Raw genomic sequence first — 27,267 nt, 5'->3', positions numbered from 1 at the left:
TCCCCAACCTGATCCGGGCTGGTTTTAAAGTTATGGTTGATGTGTATGCGACTATAAAAAGAAGGTCATAGCCATGGCATGGAATCCAAAATACCTCATTTTGCGGCTACATTGCATATGCAAAGCCTACGTATCCCCTTTTGAAATTGCAGGTTTTGTGACTTTAAATCAAGATAAATCATGACAGACATTTTTCCATCTTTTGCATGTGACCTTGCAAACAAAAGGAAATTCAAGAGGAACACAAACTGATAATCTGTAGGATATATAATGTAAATCAGAGAGCCTGTAACACCCGGATTTCATAAGTGTGCACACCCTTTAACCGCTGGGGCTGTAGCAGTATTCAGAAGTAACAATCAAACCATGTCATGTCTGTCCTGTATTTTCATGACTGCATCCAAATGGGGGAACCACAGTCTCCAATGACCAGACAAAACATCTATGGGATATTACAGTCAAAGTCTACCAATCAAGAGATGAATACACAACACGTATGAAGGCACTGGATGTAGTGTGGAACACTGTGAGAACTATCATCAATAAGTGTGGAAACTGAGGCATCACCGGGGCATTGCCAAGATAAGGACAACCCTCCACAGATGATGGTGAGACATGCAGAAAACCTATCTGGGAGACTACCAAGAGGCCCTCACCAACATTAAGGGAGCTGCAGGAACTTCTCTCAGGTACCGGTCACTTCTTGCATGTGACAACAATCTCCAATATTCTGTACATGCCTGTCCTGTGGGGTAGGGTGGCAAAACATCCAGGCTGCATAAATCTTGCAAAAAATATAAATCACTCACATCAAACCAGTTGAGAAAAAGAGACACAAAGCTGAATTTTCTAACCGTATTTCTAAGAGGTACGTTTGGCACAAAAACGACACATCTCATCATCCAAAGAACACCATACCTACTGTGACGTATGGTGGTGGTACCATCATGCTTTGGAGCTCCTTCTCTTCAGCTGGGAAAGGGGCTCTAGTGAAGACGGGTGTGATAATGTCTAGCTCCAAATGTCAAGATATTTCTGGCTTCTGTCAAAAAGCTGAAGATGAAGAGAAATTTCACCTTCTGACAAGATAATGACCCAAAGCATGCATCCAAGTCAACCAAGGAACGGCTTCAGCAAAGAAAGATCAAAAGCATGGATTTGTTCAGTCAGAGCCCAAACCTCAGTCCCGGGGAAGACCTGTGGAATGGCTTAAAGATGCTGTGAACTGAAGATCCCCTGATAGTCTGAAGAAGCCTGAACATTTTTTTTGCAAGGAAGAGTGGGATGAAATTGAGAAGTCAAGGTGTGCAAAGCGGATAGAAACATTCACAAAAAACTACTACTGTTATGCACTCAAAAGGTGCTTCCACGTTAGCTGGGGTGGGGGAGGGAGGGGGTGACATATGCTACCAGGATGTTCTAAATTCAATTATTTGTCCTAGACATGATCTATTAATATTTCTCATCTATTTTGTTGTTTGCCAGAGATATAAAAATGCCTGACATTTCTCATCTTCTTTCGGGTTTTACTTCACATACGCCTGCAAACCTCAGTAAGGAGACAGTAAGACTTTAATCAGACTTTGTACATTCCCTGCGCACAGGTCTGATTCTGCCTCTGCTGCAGATGCCCCAGTTCACCTGAAGAAGCCCTTGCAGCCCTCGCAGGTCATAGCGTTGAAGTGGAAGCCGGTGGCCTTGTCCCCGCAGACGCCGCATATCCGTGGCACGTTTCTGTCTGACTCCTCCGAGCCGGCAGCCGAAGTGCTCACCGTCGTGGCCTCCATCACTGTGGGGAGAAATGAAGCCGGGCTTGGAAGATGGCGTACTGGGTTTTGAGACCTGTTTTCTAGTCCGGCAGGCTGCATCTGTCACTCCTGGTTTCTAACCTTGAACTTGAGTGAAATAGGAGCGGCTAATGCAGGGGTCTCCAACTCCGGTCCTGGAGAGCTGCTGTCCAGCAGGTTTTCTACTCTACCTGGCTTCTGATGAGCCACACCTGTTCTCAGGTAAATACCAAGAACAGGTGCAGCTCATCGGAAACCAGGCAGAATAGAAAACGTAGCGGATAGCAGCTCTCCAGGACTGGAATTGGAGACCCCTGTGCTAATGCAATAAGCTATGGTAAAATGTCTTGATTAACCGTGGGTAAAGTAAATTAATAATGCAGATCCCTCTTAATACAAGTATCAGACAAACAAAAATTGGGATTTGGTAGCAATTAACATAATGTTCAGCGACATGGACTCAGAAGCAGCAAAGTAACTGCTGTGCTGAATTTCCCTGCTGTAAAAGATATCCAGCTGGATAAAGTAATATCGCTATGCTTCAAGTGCCCCCCCCTCTCCCATCCACCTATCCCTTTTCAAACTGCTTATGCAGTGCATGGTGTTGGGAGGCTACAAATGCTCCCCTGGCGAAACAGGGTACAAGGCAGATCAGTCCATAACAAGTCACACTCATGCACACACTCAATTCATCTCTTTTGTCCCCCACCATTAATTACAACTTTAATGACCGCAGAAATCAGGTGGCAAAACCAAACCGATCTGAAGATTGTTAATCGCTAAACAAAAACATCTTAAATTTTGAAACAGCCTTACGTCTTTATAATACCTATTGGCATCGATGTCTCCATCACAGAGAATTTCTCAGCTTTTTATGGTCTTTCCACTCTCAATTGATGCTATCACTCAGCTGGCTAGACTCTTCAACATTGTTCTCCATTGTAACCGAGGCTCTCACAGGAACTTCCTCAAGTTCTTTCACAGAGGATGGCGCACAGCCCATCAGATATGAGGGCTTCAAGCATCCAGCTGGAGGAAGAGCTGCAGTATACCAGCTTCGCCCCAAGCCCAGTGCATCAAACCTCTCCCTTCATACCCCCTACAAGTCCTATCTCACACGCAAGAAACAGCTGCACCTTTGATCAAGGAGCCTTCCGTCTTTCACTGTCCAACATCACCACCCCCCCAATCTTTATCTCCACCCACGTCTGAACTCTCCTCCTCACCGCAGAACCCTGACACCTTCACTGAAGTGGCAAGTGGAAACCAAACTTGGACAAAATCAAGGACCTCACAGTCCCACTGTGGGTGGCCGGTTTTTCCAGAAAAGAAGATACACGACTGTTCAGGGCACCTTTGAACCACACTGTTGTAACCATCAACCATAATTCTCTCTAATATGTAAAATATGTCAAATTTAAGGCAACAGCAATGCAATGCGTACTATATTTGTGCTTCAAAGTGATTACAATACCCCTAAAATGTGGTTAAGCATGCTAAAATTAAATGCAGAAACTGGAATGGGCTGGATCTGCCAAGCATAATCCAGAATCAAACACAGACTGGCTGTTAGGCAAAAGGTTTTATTCAATACACCCAACATAATTTTGAATTAACCCATAGACACACCTTCATTCTTGGGAATGTCGTGCCAGCAGTTAAACAAAAATGCAAATGTTTGTCAGGAAGAAAAGGCCTCATATGCTGGATCAAACAGGTCCTGTGCATACAATAAAAGAAAACTTCCATTATAATACAACAGAACAAATATAGGCATATTGGAATTCCTTAGTTTTACACATCCTATCTTGCTTTCCTTTTAAGACACATACACATATACGTGTAGGTGAGAGTGAAACTTGGGCTTTGAGAGCAGAATCAGTTATTTATTCATGGCCCCAAGGGTTAGGGATCTTGCCCAAGGGCCCTGCAGTGATACAACACTTCTACCAAGCACGAGATTTAAAGCAGCCACCTTCCAGTCACGGGTACGGAGGACTAACCCACTTGAGCCACAATCTGCATCCCGCGGAAGGAAGGCTTACTATCCGAAATCATGTACTGTAGAAGACAAACGTCATGAAGTACACAAGTGCTGCAAACCGTGAGACAATCTGGAAAACATAAAGTCCCCTTGGAATTCTCACAGAGACGAGGATGTGCAAGAAAAAAATCCACATCACATCCATCCCTGTGACCACATTTAAAAAGTACTGAACTTTCCATCTAGGTTTTCACGTAATTCTTTGCTGGAGTATAGGTAGTCAACACATATAAATGCATAAATGGATGAGCCCATATTAGCATCCTCCTTTTCACTCAAATACAACTTGGGCTAAAAAAAAACTGGAAAGTTCAGATAAAAAAATCCTCTTATTTGCCCAAACTGAGTGGTTTCTAGCTGTTTAATGCAAAGGGCAGAGTAGGTCAAAGTTCAGCCTCATCTGCAAAATGTGCCGATACGTACTATTAGCCTGACGAGACAACCTTTCAGTATCGGGGTACTGCGACAGCTCACTCACAGGGCTGACATTAAGCCGACCACATTCGCATAGATGAGGAAGGCTTCCCTCACCTCTGAAGTATCCAAGCCATGTTAATATATCAGCGTGAATTAATTACGAATGCAACTGGTCACCACACCCACCACATGACAATAGCAGGACGCATTTATTAAAATGTAATTATTTATGTTAATTACAGGAACAAAACAAAAAAAAAAAAACGATCAAATGGGAGACGACCAACGATACCAGATTCCTCAGTTAAGTCTGACACGGTGTTTAAAAATTTCAAGCCACACAAAAATGTACGAAACTGAGACAATGCTTCAGTGTTAAGGTGCAGGTATCCTATGGGGTGCAGCAAAGCAAAGAAATGAATAAACACAACAAATTAAGAGTGAGCGAGGGGCTGAGCGAGGTCACCGGTCTGTATTTGGGCGATCTCTCGCATTACCATGGTGATCACTCACTAGCCTCCTGCTACAGATTCCACACTTAATGAAACCCAGCTGGCTCTATGTAGACTAATTGCCTTATTATGGTTTAAACAGGGTCAGCTGGGTGGGTTTAAGGGAAGCACTCCCTTATGAGGTGCGTTGTGGTCACAGTGGTTTGAATGTCAGTCGCTCCTTTGGCACGGCTGGCTTTTGGGGTTTTGATCGCTTTTCACTCATCAGAGTTTAAATTTAAAGGGGACATGGACCCAACTGGTGCTGCATTTTTTGTTGTTGTTGCAATAAACACTTATCCAGTGCCTGTTTCCTACCCTTGTGGCAAAGCTGTAAGTTGGGCACCAACAAACAAGAGGAATGAATCCAGCCTAAAAGAGAGGCAGTGGATTGACTTGTTCCTACCGCTGGCCCTGAGAAAAACTGTTTGGAAGCAGGTTTACCCCAGTGTCTGAAGTATAAAATGACTCATACTCACAGAGAGTGACCCATTTCCACTCATGTTTCCAAGTAAGACCAGGCAAACGCAGGAATTAGGCGCAATAGTGTCACAGTCCTGTATATTCACTCCATAGAGGAAAGGACAGGTCTAGCACTTTGTGGAATTAATGTTTAACCCACAGTAGGTCATAGTGGGGAAGTCAGACAGGGCTGGTCAACCCACTTGGTGACACGGGGGGGAGGGGGGTCCATTAAGGCACCATATTCTGAGGGGGAGCCGGCCCGCCCGATCCACACCCCCAACACAACGTGGATTGGGGAACAAGCACTATCTAAAACGAGGTGAAACTCAGAGATGACGCCAGCAGAGAACAAAGTACTGAACTCGCACTGTTTCTACCGAATAAAAGTACTTTAATACCATTACAACAATCAAAACCTGAATGGAGAATCTCCAATACATTAATGAGTACAAAGTGGACCCGTCTAACAAGCAAGACCATGTTCTCTACGTTTTTATGGAATTTTTGTGTTATGTCAATTCAGTTGTATCTCGATGTACCTCATTCCGAACCAAAAATTAAGTTCAGCTTTCATCATTTTTATACTAGAAGCCGTAATTGCATCTCCCCAGGAAAATCTATCTACAATTATGTACAACGCTCAATTTTCCTTCACAGCTTGTAAACAATTCTCTTTTTAGTAAAATGAAACACAACTGCTGGATTTACTGAAACAAGATTGGAAAAACACAAGGCAGCAAGAAGATAAATGGACTCATAAAACAGTTACTGTAAATAATCCAACTATATCGACTGTGTATTTTATAACTCATATTTCCACTAAACAAAAAGGGAGAATCAAAATATGCTATAAAGTCCTTTTGTTCCTCGAATTGCAGTCACGCAGCAGAGAAGGGGCTTCAACTCGGCAATGTCCTTGACGAGGTTCGCGTCTCCAAACCCGATTAGTTCCAAATCCTAAATTAGCTGATGCCGTCGGGATCTTCTGAGTGCAGAGAGTGTTCCTACCCGGCACTAAATTAGAACTGTTTACTTTCCATGTTTGGCGAACTATTCCTCAAACATGAAATTCAAATTTGGGCCACCGCAGCTTACAGTTTTCCGAAACCACAGCGAAGTGCCGCCGAAGGAGGGCCATTAAAGATGGGGGTCCGAAAACGCTGCAGCTCCGCGGAAGGTACCATCGGGCCGCGATGCCAGCAGGCGGAGCTGAAGACGTGACAATAATCAGTTTGTTCACGACCAGGCTTGTGTTTGCTGATTCTCTCCTTATTATCTTCTGCTTATCTTGGCAAAAAGAAAAAAAAAAATCACCAGTACCGTGCGGCCAAAACTGCGGGAGGACCGGGGTACAGAATAGTGGTCCACTTGTGCAAAAAGATGACGTCACTTCTGCATGAAACGCGGCATTTGGGACAACAATGTCCGCTGTGTTTTGATGCGGATGCTATATTGGTGGCAGATGGGGGAGTCCGAAAACAGGCCATTGAGAAAACTGCTGGGGGCCACGCGTGACACCAGGAAGGAGGCTTTGGGGGGGGGGGGGGGGGGGGGACTGACATAGACATAGAGCGCTACTATGTGGTAAATTTCAAACATTTCAGTGGACCACAATTATTTATTTTATGTATTTTTTATTATTTCATTCGTCAATGATGATAATGATGCAAATAACGATTATCATTAGAATTGTACATAACTGAGATTCTGATATCCCAAAAAAGTTTGTTTGCAGCTCATCAAAGTAATAAAACTAAACCACTGGAGCACTGTGTTCAAGGTTATTTTTCAATAAACATTTTTTCACAAAAGATGCTTGCATAAATGCCGGCCACGAAAGAAACGCCAAAGTGACCACAGTAAGAGGGTAACAGGAGAGTGTCTGACAGGGCTCTGCGTTTGGTACCCGGCGAGGTACTCTGGCCTGCAGGCTTAGTGGCACGTTCGTTCCTGTGAGGCATTACAGCTCCTGTACAAACATGGGTTCAATCATCATCCCGACCCCCCCCCCCCCCCCCCCCAACACCTGTTCCTTCACCCAATAAAAATAAGGAAAAGCTATGGTAGGGTGCACAATAAGGGAGGCTTCTACGATCACGCCTTTAGTGAGAGATCAATGCAGCTGATTAATTAAGCCTGTCCGGCCCCTCACCGCTCCGTGATTTATGCAGCCCTCAGTGGAAAAGGGGCTCTTGGACAGTTTGCAGCCAGTGTGGTCTAAACAGCCACAAATCATACCTGGTCCTCTTCACTAAAATACAGCCACAGAATCCCAAGCAGAATGCATTATTTCAGTATGACTGTATCTATTAAAGTTTTATTCCCCAGGCAGCTGTTGTTTCCTGGGCATCCAGCTGTGAACCAGGCAGGATTCCCTTGGACAACAGCTTCAGATGAATGAAATGCTCGTGCAGTAAAGCAAAATTAAAAATGAGGTGCGGATGAGTCGGGGTCAAAAGAAAGCAAAACAGCACGGCGCCCCACGTGGGGTCAGGCATGGACCAGTTTACTGGGGGGGAGTTCAAACAAAACAAAGCGGTGATTTACACAGAATGCAGGGAAAGGAGGGACAGGCGAAACCATCTGGTATTACAAACCCAGTAGGCCACGCCTCCCGAAAGCTTGTAACCAGCTTAAAGCCTCAAGTGAAAACGTTCCTGCCAGTGGACGTTGGTTTCTGTGTGATTACATAGTACATTAATTTTGAAAACGTAATCGATGCATAAATAAATGTGTTGCATGTTTAATTAATAACAGCTCCAGGGCGCACAATACATCTAACCATATCCGCATAGGAGCTCCATCTTTCCTGACTATACATAAATTAACGTCAACAGGAAACCCTCCTTTGTGTTTGACGATCACCCAGAAAGACCCCAACAAGCATGCTGATATTTTGCGACATTTAAACTACGGCTTGCCATTCTGGAATTTGCACGATTGTTAGTTATTAAACAATGACTTCTCACGGCCTTTCCTTTGTTCCTAATTTCTTTAGTAGTGATGTTTATTTCAGGTGGCAGTATTATACTCCCAAACCTCCAGGGCTCAGCGTATGTGGAGTCTGCATGTTCTCCTTGTGATCATGCAAGTTTCCTCCAGCAGTCTAAAAACTTGAAGTTGGGTAGACTGGTGTATGAGTATGTGCGTATCTTGTACATTCTAGGATAGGCTCCAGGATCACTTACTGATAGATATACACTCACCGGCCACTTTATTAGACACACCTGTCCAACTGCTCATTGACGCAAATTACTGATCAGCCAATCACATGGTGGCAACTCAATGCATTTAGGCATGTTGACATGGTCAAGACGAACCGCTGCAGTTCAAACCAAGCTTCAGAATGGGGAGGAAAGGTGATTTAAGTGACTTTGAACGTGGCATGGTTGGTGGTGCCAGACGGGCTGGTCTGAGTATTGCAGAAACTGCTGATCTTCTGGGATAGTCACGCAGAACGATCTCTAGGGTTTACAGAGAATGGTCCGAAAAAGGGAAAACATCAGGTGAGCAGCAGTACTGTGGGCAAAAATGCCTTGTTGACGCCAGAGGTCAGAGGAGAATGGCCAGAGTGGTTCGAGCTGATAGAAAGGCAACAGTAACTCAAATAACCACTCGTTACAACCAAGGTATGCAGAAGAGCATCTCCAAACGCACAGCACGTCGAACCTTGAGGCAGATGGGCTACAGCAGCAGAAGACCACACCGGGTGCCACTCCTGTCAGCAAAGAACAGGAAACTGAGGCCACAATTCCCACAGGCTCGCCGAAATTGGACAATAGAAGATTGGAAAAATATTGCCTGGTCTGATGAGTCTCGATTTCTGCTGCGACATTCGGATGGTAGGGTCAGAATTTGGCGTCAACAACATGAAAGCATGGATCCATCCTGCCTTGCATCAACGGTTCAGGCTGGTGGTGGTGGTGTAATGGTGTGGGGGACATTGTCTTGGCACACTTTGGGCCCCTTAGTACTAATTGATCATTGTTGCAACGCCACAGCACACCTGAGTATTGTTGCTGACCATGTCCATCTCTTTATGATCACAGTGTACCCATCTTCTGATGGCTACTTCCAGCAGGATAATGCACCATGTCATAAAGCTCGAATTATCTCAGACTGGTTTCTTGAACATGACAATGAGTTCACTGTACTCAAATGGCCTCCACAGTCACCAGATCTCAATCCAATAGAGCACCTTTGGGATGTGGTGGAACGGGAGATTTGCATCATAAATGTGCAGCCGACAAATTTGCAGCAACTGCGTGATGCTATCATGTCAATATGGACCAATATCTCTGAGGAATGTTTCCAGTACCTTGTTGAATCTATGTCACGAAGGATTAAGGCAGTTCTGAAGGCAAAAGGGGGTCCAACCCAGTACTAGCCAGGTGTGCCTAATAAAGTGGCGGTCTGCATTTATATAAAGTCGGCGGCACACAGTGTAGATGGATAAACAAAAAGCCCCATTTATAGGTTTAAGTCATAACCACTGGTGACAGCAGAAGGTATTTTTGTGCCATTTTGTGTTAATATTGCCATTACAGACAGGGGGCGCACTTGAGCATTGCAGTGGCCTGTGAATGTGCCCACTCAGCTTTAGCCTCTCCCTTCCCATACCAAAGCACAGTTCATTTACCTGATATATTTCATTTATGGGTAATTTATGGGTCTTAAGTTTAGCCAGGCAGTTTAATCATAATACCCAGTTATAAGACGCTAAGTTCCCATAAACTGTCTGCTTAAGTAATATGATGTCTGGTTTAATGGTTTTGATATGAAATAATAATAAAAAAAAGAAAAACAACTTAATGAGATGACTTTCACTTCTGAACGTGTGACTTGCAATGTGAGACCATTCTTATCAACATGCGCTTCCAGATTACTATAAGACTGAGGATGAAATTAACTGAAAAATAAAATCTGCCAAGTATTTTACAGATATTTTATTCAACTTAAAGAGAACTGAGAACTCTGGGAATATATACACATATATAACACAATACAGCATGTCTGCGTGTTTGTGTCTATATCTATATTCACTTTCTCTATGTATTACTTCAGAGTGATGCATCATTTTTGAGAAATTCCCCTTTGGTCTACAATTCTGGTGTGAATTAACCAAAAGAAAGGCAGGAAAACAAGCAGCTCAGCGCTTGGCAGTGAACGATGCTCATCTTTTGCCGTCCAGCATGTATCACACCACTTCTGTTTCTTTATTTTTTTATTTCATTTCGCAATTCCAGGCAGGAACGCCGGAAGCACTTTCACTTAAGGTAGAACACGCATGAAGGCCACCCGTCTCATAACGTTCTGGAAGGAGGCCGAGTCAGGGCTAGGCGTCATCCGGCTTAGCTCCTTCCACAAACCGCTGGCCTTCTGCGAGACTGAACACAGAGTTGTCCGGCTGTTATTTTTTTGTGTGGCTTGGGGGTTGATATATTCAAGGGCATTTGCTCAGCTGGACACTTTAGTCCTCCGCCGCTCACAAAGCAACGTGTCTACAGCCATCATCAGCCCGCAACTGGCCAGAACATTCCCCCCATTACCCACCCACCATCTTCCAGGTTTGGCCTATGACCTATTATGTACAAAGAAAGCAATCAGTTCGGTAGGGACCTTGTGAAAGAACTTCACACTCCACCCTTTAAGGCATCTTTGGAAGATACAGAATCACACTCCATTTCCCCAGAAAGCACTCTTAGAATAGTGACCAAAAAGCTGTACGAAAAATTAAAATACGAAACGAAGTACTGGACTGCATGAGCTAGCAGGACACAAAGGCATCGCACAGGGATGGGCCTGGGGCATCTTCTGCTTTTCTGTGGTGACTGATCACGAATTGTGTGCTAGTGAAACTCAGCTGGCTCTGTTCGGACAGACTGACCTGCTAGCACATTACACAGGCTCAGCTGAAGAGAAGCAGGAGAAGTTTCACTCCTTAAAGGAGCCCCTGTCCCCATTTTTTTCCTCGTCAGATTCATCTCTGCTGTGCTTGTGTCAAACCACTGTGCCACAAGTGAATTTTTTTTTAAGGTGATTTAAAAATCTTTACTATGCAGAAAATCAGAAGCACAGCATCAAGGCAAGCCAGCGTGCAGGGAAGAGACCCATTCTGTACTGGCAGCCATGAAAACCTTAGCAACTGCCACCTTCAAAATGCCCTTTCAGTGTCAGTGGCTGGGTTCCGGTTCTGTGACCCTCGTTATCGACAGTCGACGCCCCTTCCCAACGTCACGGCCAGCCGCCCACCAGACACGCATGGAAGGCGGAGAACAAGCGGAAGGTGCTGAAGCTAACAGGTCACGCCCCCAAAACACATGTGACTGCAAAGCAAAAGCTCCTCCCAGTCTGTGCTAGGCTGTGTCGATGCTGCAGAAATATATGTCAAAATGAATCAGACTGCTAAGCACTGGAGGTGATATCCACTTACACACAGTCTATTAATGTGCGAAAACTCTCACAGACACGATTGGAAAAATAAGACTTCTTTTTTTATATAATAATAATATTTAAAAAGTACTTCTCATTCTGGACATTTTCTGCAAGAAAAGGATATGAAAATCCAAGAAATGCTGCCGGATTTACAGCGATGATATTACGGAAAAGAATCTCCATTGCCCTTTAAAGTCCACTTCCTTTTTCATCGTTTACAATCTCTGCCGAAAATCTTACGAAACGGTACGATGTGAGAGTAAAACATTAGGTAATATCCAGATAAAATAATGCTGCTCGCACTCAGAAAGATTAGCACATTATCACATTTCAGACCTTGCTAAGAACGCATGCACTTCCACTGCAATTAAGAATTTCCTCACTTTTATTTCTAAATGAAGCTATCTTCTGTCAATGCTCTGGATAGATGCATTTCATTTCCATCTGGAAGACACAATTATACCCGCTGCCTCGCCAACGTGGGTCAGCAAGCTTCTGAAAGCTTCTCAAAAGGACCCCTGGCCTTGAATCATGAGCTGCTTTCCACGCCGCTTCCACACAAACAAATAACCCGGCACCGTGCTTCTTGAGACGCCGACACCATGATGCCGGACCTTAGAGCTCCTGATCTGCACATGAGCTCCAGCGCAAAGGGCGTGTTCAAATAAGTACCAAATGTATACGCTAGCAGCGAACACATTCTTGGGCTGAGGAAAAACCCGTCGCAGCTTTAAAGAATGTGAGCAACAGGCTGCGGGCTGCGCGTTTAAAACTTTTAAACTGAACGACAGAAGCACCCCTATACTTATAAAAGCACAAAAAAGGGAGCCGTAACCGAAGTTTAAACATATCATTACATACTGCATCACATCATTTTTCAAACTGCCAGAAACCTGCTTTCTCCCACCCAGATTTCCAGAGAAAATGGGGGGGGGGGGGTGAATAAGGGAAAATGCAGACGCTGTGTTTTACTGCATACCTTTGGCCAATTCACTACAAGCACAGACATAAAACAAATCTGCAGCATGCAGACCTCAAATGACCCGCTAAGCACAGTGAAGCACTGTGTCTGGCTCCAGATTTATACTGCGCTGCCTCCAAACACAAGAATAAAAGAAGTTCAGGAGGCAGAGCTGGTAGTGTAGCGTTCTAGCTTCCTCTACCCAGCAAAGAGCAGACATGGATTATCAGTGGACTTGCTATATCCGGGCGGATGACTGTGACACCCAAGCCTGGGGGTGTGCGGGGGGGGGGGGCCTCCTCCATCTCGTTGACAAAGCCCCCACCGCTTCCCTGAACCGACCATGAGCTGCAGCAGCAGACACCCCTAAAGTAGGGCCTCTTCAAAGACACAGTCAGTATAAATATGAGCCTATCTTTCCACAGCCACCGGCCGAAGGACGCAAAGAGAGAGAGAGGCTAACAGCGCTGGTGCCGCAGTGAGTTGACCGAAGGCCAGATATATCTCACTCAAATCTTCTCATCAAGGACACACGTGCATTTAAAAGGCCTCACCTCACGTTTAGCTCCCGCCAAAGCCTCTCACACCCGACGCGACACAGCCTGCATGAGGCAAACAAACCGGACCACATGGAAAACTAACCATCCGATAGTGTCTTCCCCTGAAGATTCCTCAGCTCTTCCCGTTATTCTGGCAATCACACTCTTTCGACAAGCATTACAGACAGCCTGCTCGGCAGAAAGGAAAGCAATGGTGTGCAAATCCAATTTCAGACGCCTCACAGGATACCAGTCTAACCCACGAATCTAAACAACATTACAATCCATATTAAAAGGTATAATTTGTCCCTGGCAGTAACAAAAGAAGTTTGATGAAATCATTGTATTATTTCCTCAGCTAAGTAATCAGATTCTTCCCAAACAACTTCATCGATTATAGAACTATAGCACGATGACCGCGTTGATTGTGAGCATTTAACAGCTTAAATAAAATAACTAGAATTATCCAACAGCATCACTGTTTCATAGCTTGAACATCAGGAGTCACATCCTTCCCACTGTCACCATGACAATACCATACGAAGGCAAGCAAATGAAATCGGGTTATGACACTGGCCTAAAATAGCAATTCTATCTGTCATGATGTTTCAATGATTTAATAGTTAAAGTGCTTTTAGCATAGCTTGTCAATAAATCGCACCACCCCTGTCCATACTTAAATGACAGCCACCCAGTGATGTCTCTGGGCCAGGGGAGGACGATCTTATCTACAACGGGCCGGTGTCTATGCAGGCATTTGGGGTAACCTGTAGGTCAGCTGTCCAAACCCAGGTGTGAAGATGGGGAAGATGGTGACGCAGGAGGTAGCGCTATCGTTCAGCAACTGGAGGGTTGCAGGTTCGAGTCCTGGTTCCTCCTGACCCCATCAAAGTGTCCTTGAGCAAGACGCTGAACCCCAAATTGCTCCCGGTGAGCAGGTTATCACCTTGCATGGCAGCCTCCACTACCGGTGTATAAATGTGTGTATGAATGGGTGAATGTGAGGCATAAAATGTAAAGCGCTACGAGTACTCGTAGGAGTAGAAAAGCGCTATATAAATGCAGTCCATTTACCATTTACCATTTGAAGACTCTTCAGCCAATCAGTTCTCTAATTAGGGAGCTGCGGCGAAAACTCACATACATTCCGGCCCTTTCTGGGTAAGACTGCCCACCCTTGGTCTAGCTGCTTAAAACAGGGTAGATACTGGCTGTTTCAGTGTAATATCATGATATATGAATTGGAAACATTGTAATGGTGTGGAAGCACAGCCAACTAATAGAACATTAAATGCTTTGGATTTAGGGAGACCTACAAATTACCTGAAACAAAAACATCACTGAATAAAGCAATTTGTACGACATGAGGCAATGAAGGGTATTACTGATATTTTTTAAGCAATACATATATGTCTAATAATAATCTACCCATCAATTTCATCAAAAGCTCTGGTGATCCTAAAGTGAGATATTAAAATAACAGCGATATAACACATTGCTGTTTTTAACACATCGGTGTACTGCGTACTGAAGTGTACTTCAACTTGACCTCATAGACTGTGAAAGCCAAAATAAAAATGATGGCAATTTTCTCGAAACATATGTCATAATAGTAAAATATTATATCCAAATAGAAATTTTGCAAATGGGAAAATCACAAATTTGTCGCATTGATTCAGCAGCTGAATAAATGTTTGTAAATGACGCACGGGAAACCTACATCTTCCCAGAAATGTGGGGGGGGGATGATTTTAAAATAAAGCATACACCTAAACCAGTGGACGACCCCCATGTGACGCTGCTCGACCACATCGCAACCAGCGAGCCGCGGTTCACTTACGGCTGAACTGCCGTAAACATGGTTACGGAAATGAGTAGTTGGGACAAAAGCGAAGGACGAGCGCTCACCTGCGGCTCAGTCATGACTCCTGTCCGACCGGACTGGTACTGGCGAGTTTCACCTGTCAGCAAAAAGCGCACGTCAATGAATGAGCGAAGACGGCCGAAGCGAGTGTAGCGGGGACCGAGCCGCGGGTCACGCCTGCTTTATTCCGGGGGGGTGGGGTGGCGATCAGCCGCAACTTCTGCGCTAAACAGGGTTAGTTAACCTGCGGCGTCGCTAGAATACGCCGAAGCCTGTTACCAAACAAGCCAACGTGGTTCATCCCCTGTTCGCGAACTTCTTGGCCACCTGGACTATGCCACTGGAAGCGCGCAGTGGGTCGCGTCCTGACGCTTGGCCGGGTTTCCCCTCCCCGCGAGCCAACCGCCTCTTTTCCGTGTAGGGTTACGGCTTCAACTTTGTCTTCTTTTTTTTGTTTAAATCGAGCCCGTCCGTAGATAAGCGGGCTAGCCTCGCCTCGCCTCACCCCGTCGTATCTGCATTATTTCGGGCCGCCTTGAAAAGAAAGTATGGAAAACGACAGTTTTTAAATAACACGACTAGCTGGACGCAGTTAAGTCGTCCGACTGACCCAGATATCTAGCTAGCTGCAAGGTACGATGGCTTTCTGCTTTCCTTTATCTCTCTCAGTATTATCAGTATTATTATTTTCGCTATTATTTGTACACACGCAAACTACAGATTCATGACCGCTGCCTTACTGTGAGATGGCATGCCAAACAGCGCAACTGAGCAGAGGTGGGTGAAAAGAAAAACACAACTCAGACTCACGTTTATTCGGCCGGAGAGCTTATTTCTTCAGCTTAAACCCCTAAATACATGAACATAATTTTGCAGAACTCTTGACCCGCCCCCTTCGCCTCCCTCCCACTGCGTGGATCCGCTGTGCCCGTTATCATACGCGCCGACAGCCAATCGGAGGAGCACGGGCGACCCACACTGCAATACGATTGGCCGTCGGCGCGTCGCGGACGCGATGCGCTCCAACGAGGCGAATGGCTCGTAGGCACATGCGGGGTGGGGCCAGGATGAGGGGGGCGACTCCCTCCTACGCCAGAATTAGGGGTGTGTCGTGACGTCACACGCAGCGAAGAGGTAAACAACTCTGCCCTCGTGAAGTTTAAATGACAGCATTGATTTAGACCTTAAAGGAAAACTTCAGGGCGCGCTAAACCTCACACACACAAAATGTGCATTTTGCACAAATTTACCTATGCATACAGATATACTGCTTACATACATACATAATTATAATTCCAATAGCTGTTTCAAACCGCATGTCACACTTTTATGTATTTTTAAAAAGCACAGAAATAAATTAGTTACATTACAATTAAATATTTTTTTTCGTCTGCAAATAGTATAGGAGTGTCTGGAATGTTTATCTTGCTCTACAAGTATGTATGGTATGGCTGGGGTTAAAGATAACATGACCCATGAATTCGATCACCATGCATGCTGTAATACAATGAACATTTTGCAGTGTTTTTAAACAGATAGTTACATTTGCAGATCAAAAATAAATAAATTCAGAATGCTCAAACACAGTTTCTCCGCAAGTACTACAGTGCAGTTATTTAATTAAGGGAATGTTGTAGAGGTCAGGATTTAAGCACAGTATAGACTGAATTAGCACACTGAAACTGATGTGATTCATCTGAATGAATCTCATGAAAGGAAAGACAGGTGAAAAAAATACAATGAGTTCCGTTCACCATTGCAAAGTCAAATATCTTATTCCTATATTTGAAACATCTGAATTATTTTTACGGAATGCGAGAATCAAAGTAAATCATGTGGTCTGCTGGACATTGAGTGTAGCAGTGTGTGTGCTGGGGGTGTCCTGTCACAGCAGTTTCTGTGGGGATATTTCTGCTGTGCAAACACTGAGGGGAACAGAGGAACAGGAAAGAGGCCCCCCTGCCGTTTTGTTTTTCTCAAAAGCACCACTCCCCCCCCCCCCCCCCCCCCCCCCCCTTTAACCCACACAGAAGTTTGTAGAAGGTAAAATGCAAAGTTTAAATATCAGTATTACTCACCATCAGCTTAGAAGATAAGTACATATTGCAAAAAATATATGTATATAAATAAATTATTAATAAAAGATATGTGACAATTCATGTATATGTCAAAAAATACATATACAACCATATATATTCAGGGGAAGGAACAAATGAGACAGTTGCATTTATTCGTGTTATCGTTGATCTTCAAGCAGTCATTGCAAATACGTTTAAAAAAGGAGAAGAGACAGTAACTATTCTGTGCTGTAACACAGCCGACTGGACGCATCTCATTAGTAATGAAGGGGTGGCGACAGACGTGAAGAAGGTGACAGAGGCCAGGCAGGTTATTTCTCCCCTGCTTTTAACTCAAGAATGACAGGAAGTCAGTGAAATCATGGGACCAGGTAGATATAAAAATTACATTGTATATGCGTGTGCGTTTGTTTGTTTCTTTGATTGTTTAACATTGACATATATACACACATGACATTAAATGTTAAAGAAATATAAAGCTAAATCTCTTCTACACCCTCCTGGTCCCATGTGTTTCTATCTGCATTATATAGACAAATAAAAAAATTAGTAACAATATTAAAGCAAAAATTAATACACTATAATCAGTAATATTTAACTACCAGTTAAAAATATTTTCCCTTTATTCCATTTTTGTGTAAATTCTTGATAAAAAAAACAATTAATATTATAATATATGTATCTTTAAAATTCAATTTTACAGGAGTCTAGTATTACATGCATTACTGAGTTTTGGAAATTCATTCTGTGGATTCTGTGTAACGTCAGATATATGAAATCGAGGTATTTGCAATAGCATTTTACAAATTACTGAAAAAAGACATTGCCAATAGAGTTAGTCATGCTTAGCTAGATGAATTGTTTCTAGTGACCAGCTGAATGGTAGTACTAACTTTTGCTGATACAGAACTGATTAGTAATAGAGGTTTTCCACCATTAAAGTAAAAAAGAACACAAGAAGATTAATTAAAGTGAATGTGAGGTATTGGGTGAGTGAAGTCATTTTGGTTTGTTCGTCATGTGTTTGTCTGTCAACTCATAGCTGCTACAATAACGAAACATTACTTGAAAAACAGAAAGAGGATGGAGTTTAGATGTGATTCATTCCCTGGATGTTACATAAAGTATTTTGCATATAATTATAAAATAACACCCTGGTTTTACACCCACCATTATCGAAACAATCCTGAAACATTTTTGCCATCATTTACAGCTTTAGGTTTTATTGCCTGACATACACTCAGTCAAAAACAAACATTAATGACTGAATCATTAATCTGATTGAATCAAAACAAAAGTATTCCGCTCATCTTAAACTTACTCATTTTTGTACTTGTTCTCTGTGGAATGTTGAAGATCAGGAGTAATTATAAACATTAGTGTGACTAATGTTTTGTGGCAGTGTATATGTTTTGGTGATGCGAAGGAGAATGCATTGAGCTACAAAAATATATAAAATATATAATGCATAAAAGTGTGTTAATAGTGTGAATTTTCCACCAGCTGGTACCTGCGAGAAGCTCGACTTTTTGGCAGCAACAGTGTTAATCTGCTTCTGTGACATCTCAGTGGGATGCGATTTCATCTTCCCCCTGTCCTCAGCAGCACTGCTATTGGCCAGTCAGACTCGCCTTAGAGAGGTAAACAGGGGGAGGAGGAGATAAAAAAAAAAAAACTTTTTCTTTTGGGGGGGGGGGGGGGGGGGGAGGAAAAGGACATTGCTCAAATGGAATCATCTGTTTATAGCATGAAACACTTTTTTCCTCTTGAAAAAATGTTTGCTTGATGTGTTTTAGTTCAGACAAATTTTAGAACCCTCTGGAAATTCTTTTTGCAGTGTTTTTTGAGCCTGACAGGGAGATACGAGGGGAAGCATCTAACTGTAATGTAAATTTGTTTGTTTTAAATAATTAAATCATTATACACAGGAGGTTTTAATCTCCCTGTATTTCGTTGCTTTGTTGTTGCCATGTACCTTGGCTCTGAGCCTTGTACAGATGTAAGATTATGTACCATGTTTTCTGTTTTAAGGTGGGATGTTGTAGATATAAAGGCCCGGAAGCATTAGTCCGCTATTGCTTAGATCTGACGAATGTTTGATTTGATAATTCTGTACCCCTCATTGCTGTATGGGTCACAGGACTGGGAAAGTGGGAGTATCTGAACTTCAGCCTCACTGATCATGTGTTTTGTTGCTGATAACATTCTGTCCTAATGAATAACTTGTGTTTCAAAAAAATCCTAAAATATAAATATAATTGGAATGGCAATAAATATCCTAATAATATTGCATTCATTTTCTGTATTTTATTTTAGCTTTATCTTTGTATATACTTAGTTTTCTCACCATATCTTCCTTTTGAAATTCATAACTTGATAAAGCTGTTTAAGTTCTGTTCCTCGCAGTAATGACGAACTGTAGAAATTCTCCAAAACACACACACACACACACACACACACACACACACACACACACACACACACACATTTACTGCAGTGTTCACTAAACACAAACAAACAAAAAAAAAAACAATGACAGCTTAAACGTTTGTTAATTTTCTGTGGGTAAAATCCAGCCGGCTCAGCTATCAGAACCACATGACTCGGGGAATTCAAAATGGACCAGAGCTTTATCTGGGCAAAAGCAGAGCAACAAAAGAAACGGTGCCATATGTATGAAATGTCAAACTGCTGTTTCACTGTGTCAAACACAGGAGAAAAGGCTGGATAGTGCAACTTGCAATGCAAGCAAAGCAAAGCAAGCAAGACAAATCACACCAGCAATTACAAACATAGGGGATGATGGGCAGGTAGAACAAATCAGTATAAACGACAGCATTCACCTGAGTCACTCACTTTCACTCTAACACGAGGTGAATTATACTTTTATTTGTTTGATTGTTTGTTTGTTTGAAAACTCATGAACAAAAACCAATATCAATCAAAGTATTGTTATTCTTTCACTGTAAGCTGTTTACATGAGCATCTAAACTTAGGTGATGTACGATAATACCCACAGCCCTAGTCGAACAGCACAGTATGTGCAGCACATCAGTTTATTTATTTATTGCTGTTTTTTTCTATTAGACTGCTGTGTTCTGCATAAAGCCCATTTTAAAAGCTTAGATAAATGCTATTTCATTTCACTGTTTGCCCACGTAAACTTTCAGGGGTAGCTTTTCCTCAAGCCATCGTTTTGATAATAACCTTTGACCTGCATCTGTCCCAGCCACACTGCACTATATTACACACTATTGTCAATTCCACTTTGGCATTTCATTATTTTGCACATCCTTCTCCCCATGGACCTCCTACTTATTGCATATTTATGACATATTTATCATTCCATTTCCTACATTTCATTGTCTTGTCTTTTTTTCTTTGCACTGTCGTTTTACCCTCTATTGTCCTGCTGTCCCCTTCACTGCAACTGTGGCACAAGTTTTTCTGAACATGTAACCAGAAAACTGGAAAAACTCGAAACGCCGATTAAGTCCAACAAATTACCATTCTTCTTTGTTCTCAGCAATTACCGATACCAGTGTTGGTCATTTCCGGTCGAGAAGTTAAGAGTCACAGTCACAGAGGACTCAACTGATTGGTAGAAACAAAATCTTGGTCTGGATTTGTAGCTTCTGGTCCTGAAATGTCCAACACTGACCAATACACACTTTGAATCTTCATCTCGGGTGTGTTAATAGGCACTGTAAAATAATTTGAGCAACAATAAGTCCATCCATCCATTTTCCAAACTGCTTATCCTACTGGGTTGTGGGGGGTCCGGAGCCTATCCTGGAAGCAATGGGCATGAGGCAGGGAACAACCCAGGATGGGGGGCCAGCCCATCGCAGGGCACACTCACACACCAGTCACTCACACACCATTCACTCTCACATGCAGGCTTATGTGCAATTTAGCAAGTCCAATTAGCCTAGTTTTTGGACTGTGGGGGGGAAACTGGAGAACCCGGAGGAAACCCCACCATGACATGGGGAGAACATGCAAACTCCACACACATGTGACCCAGGTGGAGACTCGAACCCGGGTCCCAGAGGTGTGAGGTAACAGTGCTAACCACTGCACCACCATGCCCCCCACAATAAGTCTTAAAGTGAATTTAATGATGGTGACAGTGATTGGGAGAAATGGAATAAATTCAATGTTAAACAATTTCCAGTTCAGTGAGAAACAACATTTTGAATATTTCCACGCTTCTTTACACATTGTAATGCGATGATCCACCAGGAATCCGCAGTGCACCAGCAGGGGGCAATAAGAACCATACAGGCAGATGGTAACCATTGTTTCGTCATGCTTGGCCACAATGAGTGCTAACAGGATGCCGCTGGTGGCTATTAATTGCCCCAACCAGGGGACCAGACTGTTTTCCCTATTTCAGCTTAGGACTGTGCTGGGGAGAAGAAAGTAAGTGAGTTCCTAATGTTATCTTTGTTAGACAGCCTATACTGTAGCACTGTTTCCCAATCTAGACCTCCGAGACCCACAGACCTCCTTTAAAAGGGGTGTTGCCGTCCCTTGAACAGTCCTTACCTGTACGATACAGCGCTGCTTGAAACATGGTCGTTGTTTTCTAAAAATAAATTAAAATAATCTTATGAAACATATAAATTCCAATTTGTAAAGCAGACCTTCCAAATAAGGGACACACAGAAAAAAAGAGATATATTTTCATAATCTATTCAACGAAAGTAATTTATCTCTCAAAAAAACAGAAAATCTGCCTTGTGTATGTGAAGTAGCTGAGTCAGTAGCTTGTGGTACCTCCTATTGCAGCCATTACTTCAAAGATGTCAAAAATGTCTTCTGTAACCATGAACCAGTATCTCACATCTGCTTTTGGGGATTTTTGCACATTCCTACTTGCAGAACTCAGCCAGTTGAAAGAGGTTGGAGGGACATCTATCTGTATCCCCCGCTAGATGAGTGCAAATCTTCTTTCTCTTAAGCCATTCCTTGTTTTGCTGGAATGCTTTGGAACGTCTTGTTGCACAATCCACTTCCGTCCCAGATTCAGCTGCCTGACTGATGGCAGAAGATTCTGGTCAAGAATTTGTTGACAAGCCTGGGAATTCATGGTTCCCTGGATAATATGGAGTCATCTAGGTCCAAAGGCAGAGAAGCAGGCCCAGACCTTCGCGTTTCCACCACCGTGCTTCACTGTAGGAAGGAGGTTCTTTTCTTGATATGCAGTGTTGACTTTTCTCCAAAAAATGGCACCTGTGATTGTGGCCAAATAATTCAATTTTGGACTCATCACTCCAGAGAATGAACTCCCAGAAGGCCTCTGATTGGTCAGAGTGCTCTCTGGCAAAGTTTAAATGGGCAACTTTGGATTTTCTTGAGAGCAGAGTCTTCGTTCTAGCAACTCCCCCATGAATGCCATGTCTATTCATTTTTCACCTAATTATACATTTCACCTAATGTACATTTATCCCAAATGCTGGCAGAGAGGTCTGCAACTCTCTGGAGGTGATGTGTGGGTTGGCCTTTACCTGAATTATCATTTTTCTGGTGCTTCTTGATGAAGCTTTTGATGGCCGTCCACTTCTGGGCAGAGTTGCAGTGATGCTGAGTCCCCTCCATTTGTAAATGATTTGTCCTGCAGTGGATGGATGGAGCTGGAATCTTTGGAGATGGTCTTGTAGCTTTCCCCGGACTGATGGGCTGTCACCACCTTCTTCCTGATGTCCTGGCATGTCTCCTTTCATCTCGGCATTGTTGATCTGTGTGCTTTACGCCTTGGCACGAGAGTGGTTTGGTTGTTTTTCTCTGTCTTTTAATCAGCACTGCTCAAAACGATGTTTCATGTGATTGGTCTGCTTAATTGGTTCCTTCAGCACCCACATGCGTTTCACCTGAGTCTATTACCTATTTCCTACTTGACTTAATCAACGCAGCTTCACTTACTTTTGCAAATGCTCTGATTCCATATTTCACGTAGTCTGTTGGCTACTAATACAGTTCCCTCAAAATAGGTATATGGAATTGATGAATATAAACCTGACATTTCATATATAAAAACTGGCGATGATTAAACAAGAAAATCACGGTAAAGCAAAACTACTCAAGAGGTTCACAAAATTTCAAGCAGCACTATAGACCCTTGCTTACTGACCCTGGGTTGTGGTCCAATCCCAGTAACTGCCAGGCTAGCTGCAGGATTTACCAAAGTGAACTTGTTTGCACATTGTATGTCCAGGGCTGCCACACACCAGCATTCCTGGATTAGGGAAGCAATATCACCAAGACCAATCCTCCTGGAGATTTCCAGAGGGCTTCCTACTCCCTTTCTGTGTACATGGGATATGAGGACTGTCTGTGCTAACATGGTATATATCGCTGACCCAGTTATGGAGTGGCCTGTCACATTTCGTTCCCAAACTCCTGGTACCTATACTATTGGCCCATTCTCCAACAGGTCCCCATTATTCCTGTCAAAGTGACGATGCAGCTCGTGCTTCATAGTCTGTGGGGATTTCACTTCTCTCGGGACTCTGGTGTGCTTACACAATAGTTCAGGGTTGCAGAGATTCTGGGGCCTATCCCAGGCAGCATCAAACACAAAGCAAGTAAACAGCCCAAATGGGATGCCAGGTCATCAAAAGGCACACCCACTATGGGCAATTTAGAAACAATTCACCCATGTGTTCTTGGACTGCAGAAGGGAATTTGAGTATCTGGAAGAAACCTCTGAAATATGGGAAGGACATACCGCATACATACCAAGTACGGGTGGGAGTCTAATCCCCAATCCTGGATGTCTGAAACTACAGTGCTACCCTCAATTGATAAAATATAGTTCAAGTTTTTATAAAGCAGATTTTTATCTCATGCACAAACATGCCATCATTCATGGAGCTTGGAAACTGTGATATCTAACCTCAGTGAAAACAAGCCTGTACTTTTCTTCTGGACTGAAATAGTACATTCAGGAGAAAGACCTCAGGTTAATGTTACAAACCTAAAAAAAAAACAACATTATTAATGTTAATTAAAAGAGATCACTCCCACAGTATGCCATACTAATGGCTGTAGTTATTATAACAACAAAGATATTCCTGAATGGGCTCAGAGAATTTCATTGTGGAGAAATTGTGTCCTAGAGGCACTGAAGATGTGTAATCATCATCCAATGATGTACTGCCGCAATACCTGAAATATGAATCTGAGAAAAAATATCTGGTAAAAGCACTCCATAAATTTAGGTGGACTGGTGTTTTTAGCATACTTTTTAAGGGGCAGGAGCTCAAGGGGCATCCCCTCAGTTAAACACGGAGAGGATCCCCTTGGTTATTATTATACATATTGATTTTCTTTTGGGGTGGGGGGGTTCTCCTCGGCAAGCCAAAACAAAATTCAACTGTGTTCACCTACCACATTACTTTCTGGGTTAAATTGTCACTCTATCTATAATCCTGTGCTGGTAAAGTGGTTGGAAAAAATATGTATGTATCCCCCACGACGCTGTTCAGGATGAACCTGGAAAATGGATGAACTTTATAACACACAGGGCGGATGAAGTTTATAAGCTAGGTGGCGCTAGTGATCACAGTGTTTTGAGTATACATGAAACAGCATGAAGAGAGCCAGACATAAGGTGCATGTAGCGTGCCGTTCTGTTTGCTGTTGCCAAGTTTTAGTAAATACAGTTTACTTCGAACCCGGACTGTTTATGTTGTGACATCGAATACACTACCAAATTATTTATATCTTATTATTCACTGGCTGTTAGTGTGAGTCCTTGGTGGTACCTGCGGCTGTAGTTTCTAAGTGAACATACTTTACTGCCCATATATTTCATTTTGTGGAAGGCATCTGTAATTTTAGGGGGAAGTGGTTACATAAATTTACACTCTAAGCAGTTCAAATCTCGAAAAGCGTCGGGGGAAATCAAGATCTTCCATGCTTCCCTAACGCATTCTGTCTCAGTGCTAGAGAAATAAGTCATAGTTTTATTCGTTAATCGCACCAAGAGGGGTCATTAAAATCCTCTGGAAACATCCAGCTGTGGTATAATGTCCTCTGTTAAGCGAACAGACTGTAGTTTGCAAGAGAAGAAGCGCTCTCCTATGAAGGAGCTTCGATTCCGCAGCGCACGGCTCTTTTCTGCCGCTTTGGCTCAGCACTGTAATGGCGTTCCTCCGTTTCCAATCGAGCAGCACAAAAAATAAACATGTCGCGGTCATACGATCATATTGTACACTGTAATCTCAATGATTCGTAATCGACAGCTGGACAGGAAGTTTAAAAGTATTGTACTAATTATATGACACGAACTGATATGATACTGGTTACATAACAGTAGGGACTTTGAACTGCGTTAAATGTAAGAGGTAAGAATTCGTGACATTGCAAGTTTAATTACATGCCTCTTACATTCCTTAATGATTTAAAAAACTAAGTTAAGATGAGTTCTTCTGTCGAGTTTATGCACAGCCAATATGTACTCGATCACTTATTTGTAGGAAGCGAATATCGGAAACGGAAATCCTTCAGTCCTAAGCAGAAATCATTTTCGTTTTTTTTAAATGTATATATATATATATATATATATATATATATATATATATATATATATATATATATAAAACAACGTTACATATAATAACATATCAATACATGTATATGCAATATTTGCAAATATGCAAACACACAACGTACAATTATATCAGATAAGTTTTCAAACATGCGGTTGTGCGTGGTCCCATGGTGTAATGGTTAGCACTCTGGACTTTGAATCCAGCGATCCGAGTTCAAATCTCGGTGGGACCTCATACGTTTTCTTTTCTCTTTATAAATACATTTTTCAGAATTTCTAAAATAAACTTTGCACCGCTGGATCTCTACAACAGCCAAATTCACTCATAAATAACCGAATAAGCGCAGTATTACGCAAACAGCAATGCAATATATGGGTTTATTATAGATGCAATATGAAATAATGAAAAGCATTTGACTGATGGGATTTTTGTAATTTGCTACTATGTTTATAGGGTATTCTTTCATTATATTAATCTTTCAGCATAATTTTGCTAGTTTAATTTAATTCTGTCCTTTTAACAAAATTTTTAATTTTTTTTAATAGATAGCCCTAGTATATCATTTAATGATGCGCTGTGTGTGTCCTTAGATAAACGGTCATCCTTCAAGGGTGGAACCTGCCTTTTGGCTTGAGATAAGCTCCAAGCTCACCACGAACCTATATTATATTTACGTGTGTCTATTTTTGTCCTCTTTCTTCAAAGGTAACTATCCTTGCCAAAACGTAGTGTCATACTAAGAGTATAGAATATAATCACTGACTAAGAACAGCCGAAAGCTTTATTTAGTTGCTTGTGGAGCAATCAGTAATTGCACGATGCCTCTTGGGCAGAGTGTGGCAGAGTGAGCCTGCAGCGGGCGCTGCTGACGAATGCAGCATGCTTTCATTTAGCCATGGAGGATACGCCTAACTGACCAGTTAGCTTCTGCTCAATATACTCTGGAGCTTTGCAGCCTGGAGTCCTGTCAGTGATTCTGTCTCTATTGAATTTTTTCCCAGTATACTTAAAAGAAGAGCCCACCCAAGTCTTTAAAGTTGGAGACAAGCAAAGGCGCAAGTGAAAGGCACTGCCAGGATTTTACATGCCTATGACACTTAAAAATACTGTGACACTGCCAGTTCCGTCACAGAAAATAACGCCTGAAAAGACCTTCCCATACAGCCCCATGTTTTTCTTATGTTATGCAACGTTAGAAGAATACAGCAGAGACATTTGCATGCTAGTACTTCTAGCGGCGCTCGTCAGGAGGCGGACTCTTGCCTGTGCCAGGTGGCACAAGCGGAAAGGCAGCAGGAGGACAGCATATCACAGAATGTGCAAAACAGGCAGCTTAGGAACTGCAGGTAACCTAATTGCAGGTCTTTGGATCGCTAGAGAAAAGCAGGACTGCCTGCGAAACAGCACTGGACGCGAAGCGAGGAGGACTCAGCTACTCACTCAGCTGCCATAAACGAGTGACAGTTGTTGGTAATGAACGCACTGGTATAAATCTGCTTTTCGAAAGGGAGGTAACACAATTATACTTGTATGGTGAATATTATACTCACATGATATTTCATTCAGAGCTAACAGAAGGAATGACATATTCAGAGACTATAAGCATTTTTGTGTTTTATTTCACA

The 27,267-nt window shown here is 42.8% G+C and overlaps 1 protein-coding gene and 1 non-coding gene across 7 annotated transcripts in view; one reads left to right on the top strand and one right to left on the bottom strand.

Annotated features, from left to right (window-relative positions):
- Positions 1 to 15,919, bottom strand: part of LOC125725514 (vitamin D3 receptor A-like) — a 30,102-nt gene extending 14,183 nt beyond the window's left edge. Inside the window, exons 1-4 of one of the 6 annotated variants that reach the window (XM_049002473.1) lie at positions 15,814 to 15,915; positions 15,331 to 15,537; positions 15,048 to 15,100; positions 1,642 to 1,789 (exon numbers count right to left, since the gene is read on the bottom strand). In XM_049002473.1, coding sequence (XP_048858430.1) covers positions 1,642 to 1,787 — 146 coding nt within the window. In that variant the 5' untranslated portion in view covers positions 1,788 to 1,789; positions 15,048 to 15,100; positions 15,331 to 15,537; positions 15,814 to 15,915. Of the gene's footprint in view, positions 1 to 656; positions 884 to 918; positions 1,054 to 1,641; positions 1,790 to 15,047; positions 15,101 to 15,330; positions 15,538 to 15,743; positions 15,789 to 15,813 lie in introns of those variants that run through there. The other 5 variants (XM_049002472.1, XM_049002474.1, XM_049002475.1 and 2 more) reach the window with 5 other exon arrangements.
- A 9,883-nt stretch (positions 15,920 to 25,802) lies between these two features.
- Positions 25,803 to 25,874, top strand: trnaq-uug (transfer RNA glutamine (anticodon UUG)). The gene has a single exon. It is a non-coding gene; the product is annotated as a tRNA-Gln (tRNA).
- Positions 25,875 to 27,267: the final 1,393 nt, after the last annotated feature.

Source organism: Brienomyrus brachyistius, unplaced genomic scaffold, assembly GCF_023856365.1.
Source record: "Brienomyrus brachyistius isolate T26 unplaced genomic scaffold, BBRACH_0.4 scaffold68, whole genome shotgun sequence".
Classification (NCBI taxonomy): domain Eukaryota; kingdom Metazoa; phylum Chordata; class Actinopteri; order Osteoglossiformes; family Mormyridae; genus Brienomyrus; species Brienomyrus brachyistius.
Note: the sequence above shows the minus strand (reverse complement) of the source record. Positions and strands in the feature narration are given on the sequence as shown.